The sequence below is a fragment of the Octopus bimaculoides genome, chromosome 8, assembly GCF_001194135.2.
Source record: "Octopus bimaculoides isolate UCB-OBI-ISO-001 chromosome 8, ASM119413v2, whole genome shotgun sequence".
Lineage (NCBI taxonomy): Eukaryota > Metazoa > Mollusca > Cephalopoda > Octopoda > Octopodidae > Octopus > Octopus bimaculoides.
Genome location: NC_068988.1, coordinates 92,867,094 through 92,868,924, shown reverse-complemented (window position 1 = coordinate 92,868,924; position 1,831 = coordinate 92,867,094). Strand labels below are relative to the sequence as shown.

Here is a 1,831-nt window from a genome sequence, read left to right as displayed (position 1 = left end):
ATTGAACTTGTGATTTAGTCGAAGGGTTACGCATGCGCACACACGTTCTCCAACTGCCTCGTCAGGAATTGGTACGACAACCACAGCATCTACACTCGGATGGCGTCCGACGTAATCTTCAATAAGTTTAATAGATAACTTTACTGTAGACTTCTTAATAAAATCTGTGCTTCTTCCAACCATTATGAGATCACCATCTTCAGTTAAGTAACAAATATCTGATGTTGGATACCAACCATTTTCTAAACATGAAGTACCATCCAGATGTGTTTTTGTTACCCATTTACTTCGAAAATACAAATAGCCTGTCTTTCCAATATCTACAACCCTCTTCTCTTCGTCAACAATTTTGATTTCCGTTCCTTCAACTGGTCGCCCCAGCATTCCTTGTCGATGTTCTGAAATATTTTCTGGGGTAAAAATTCGATGAGATATGATGAAAGCTTCAGTACTTCCATAAGCAACCATGAAACTATCTGCAATCTTCAAAGCATGTTCTATTTCATCCCGGGTAATTATGTCTCCACCTGATGCTACCATATTAACTCGGAATCCGCGATCGCTAACTCGTTTCAAATCTTGTGGTGAAATACCAACTATGTTGCATTCTTCACTCTGCCATATGTTTATGACAAAATCGAGATTCTTCGGATCATTCAGCATTTCTACGTCTCCACTGACATGCAATGATCCTCTGGTTAGCACAGTCAACGGATATCCTCCAATATATCCCATTGGACGACTATTGAATGTAGTAAAATAAGAAGTCTCCTTAAAATCTGAATCGGGCATGCTTAAATATTCAAAATGGCTGTGACAGATACATTTAGGCACACCTGTGCTTCCGGAAGTCTGATTGATTGACGCAATATCTTCTGGGTCAATGTAAGGAAATTCAACTGCGACATCTTCACTTATTTCTGCCATCAATTTAGCAGCAGATAAAGCATTGGCTGGTCCATCTGTATTGGATACATCAATGGCAAATCTCAAATCGGGACACACTTCGCTAGATACTTTTCCATTGTCATTTATTTGTGCAATAGTTAAGAAATTGTCCCAAATAGATTTGGATCCAAATACAACAGCACTACATCCTTTTATAATAGATTTCATATCTGCTAATCCAAACATTAATCTCATAGAATAAGCTCCCGTCATCATGATTCCAATATCGTAGTTCATCCATTCTACACAGTTAGGAACACAAACTGCAACCTTGTCTCCTTTTTTAATGCCTAGTTTCATCAAAGCCTTTGCGAACTTCACAGCTCCATCGTACATCTCTTTCCTGCAAAGAAAAGTAACATATTAAACATGTATGCTGCTAAACAAGTAGTTTCATGATATAGTAGTTTTTTTTACATTTCTATATTATATTAAGAAAGTGCAAATAATAGTCTAATCTACCAAGAGAAATCTCAGCGATTGTTATCGTATAATTAGCCCTGTTTAAAATATATGGCCAAGATAGTAAATTCTGAATTCACCACCACCACAGTGCACTTCGACCCTCCTTGCAATCAACTGAATATACACATATGTGATGTGTGTGTCTGTATATATGTCTGTCTGTAGCTCTTATCTCATGCTTGTTTCAGTTACTGAAGTTGATCAAATCGGAACAGTAATTTTTTTATTCAATCCGGCACTTTGCCGATCCGCTAGCATACTAGGACGTAAATAAATCAATACCGGTTGTCAAGCAGTGGAAGAAACAAACAAAGACGAAAATACACATACACACACGTACACACGCATACATGCACACACACACACACACACACACACACACACACACACACACACACACACACACACACACACACAC

At 38.1% G+C, this 1,831-nt stretch overlaps 1 protein-coding gene across 1 annotated transcript in view; it reads right to left on the bottom strand.

Annotated features, from left to right (window-relative positions):
• Positions 1–1,831, bottom strand: part of LOC106874576 (2-hydroxy-7-methoxy-5-methyl-1-naphthoate--CoA ligase) — a 2,962-nt gene that overhangs the window by 376 nt on the left and 755 nt on the right. The window contains exon 2 of the mRNA XM_014922354.1: positions 45–1,291. Coding sequence (XP_014777840.1) covers positions 45–1,291 — 1,247 coding nt within the window. The remainder of the gene's footprint in view (positions 1–44; positions 1,292–1,831) is intronic.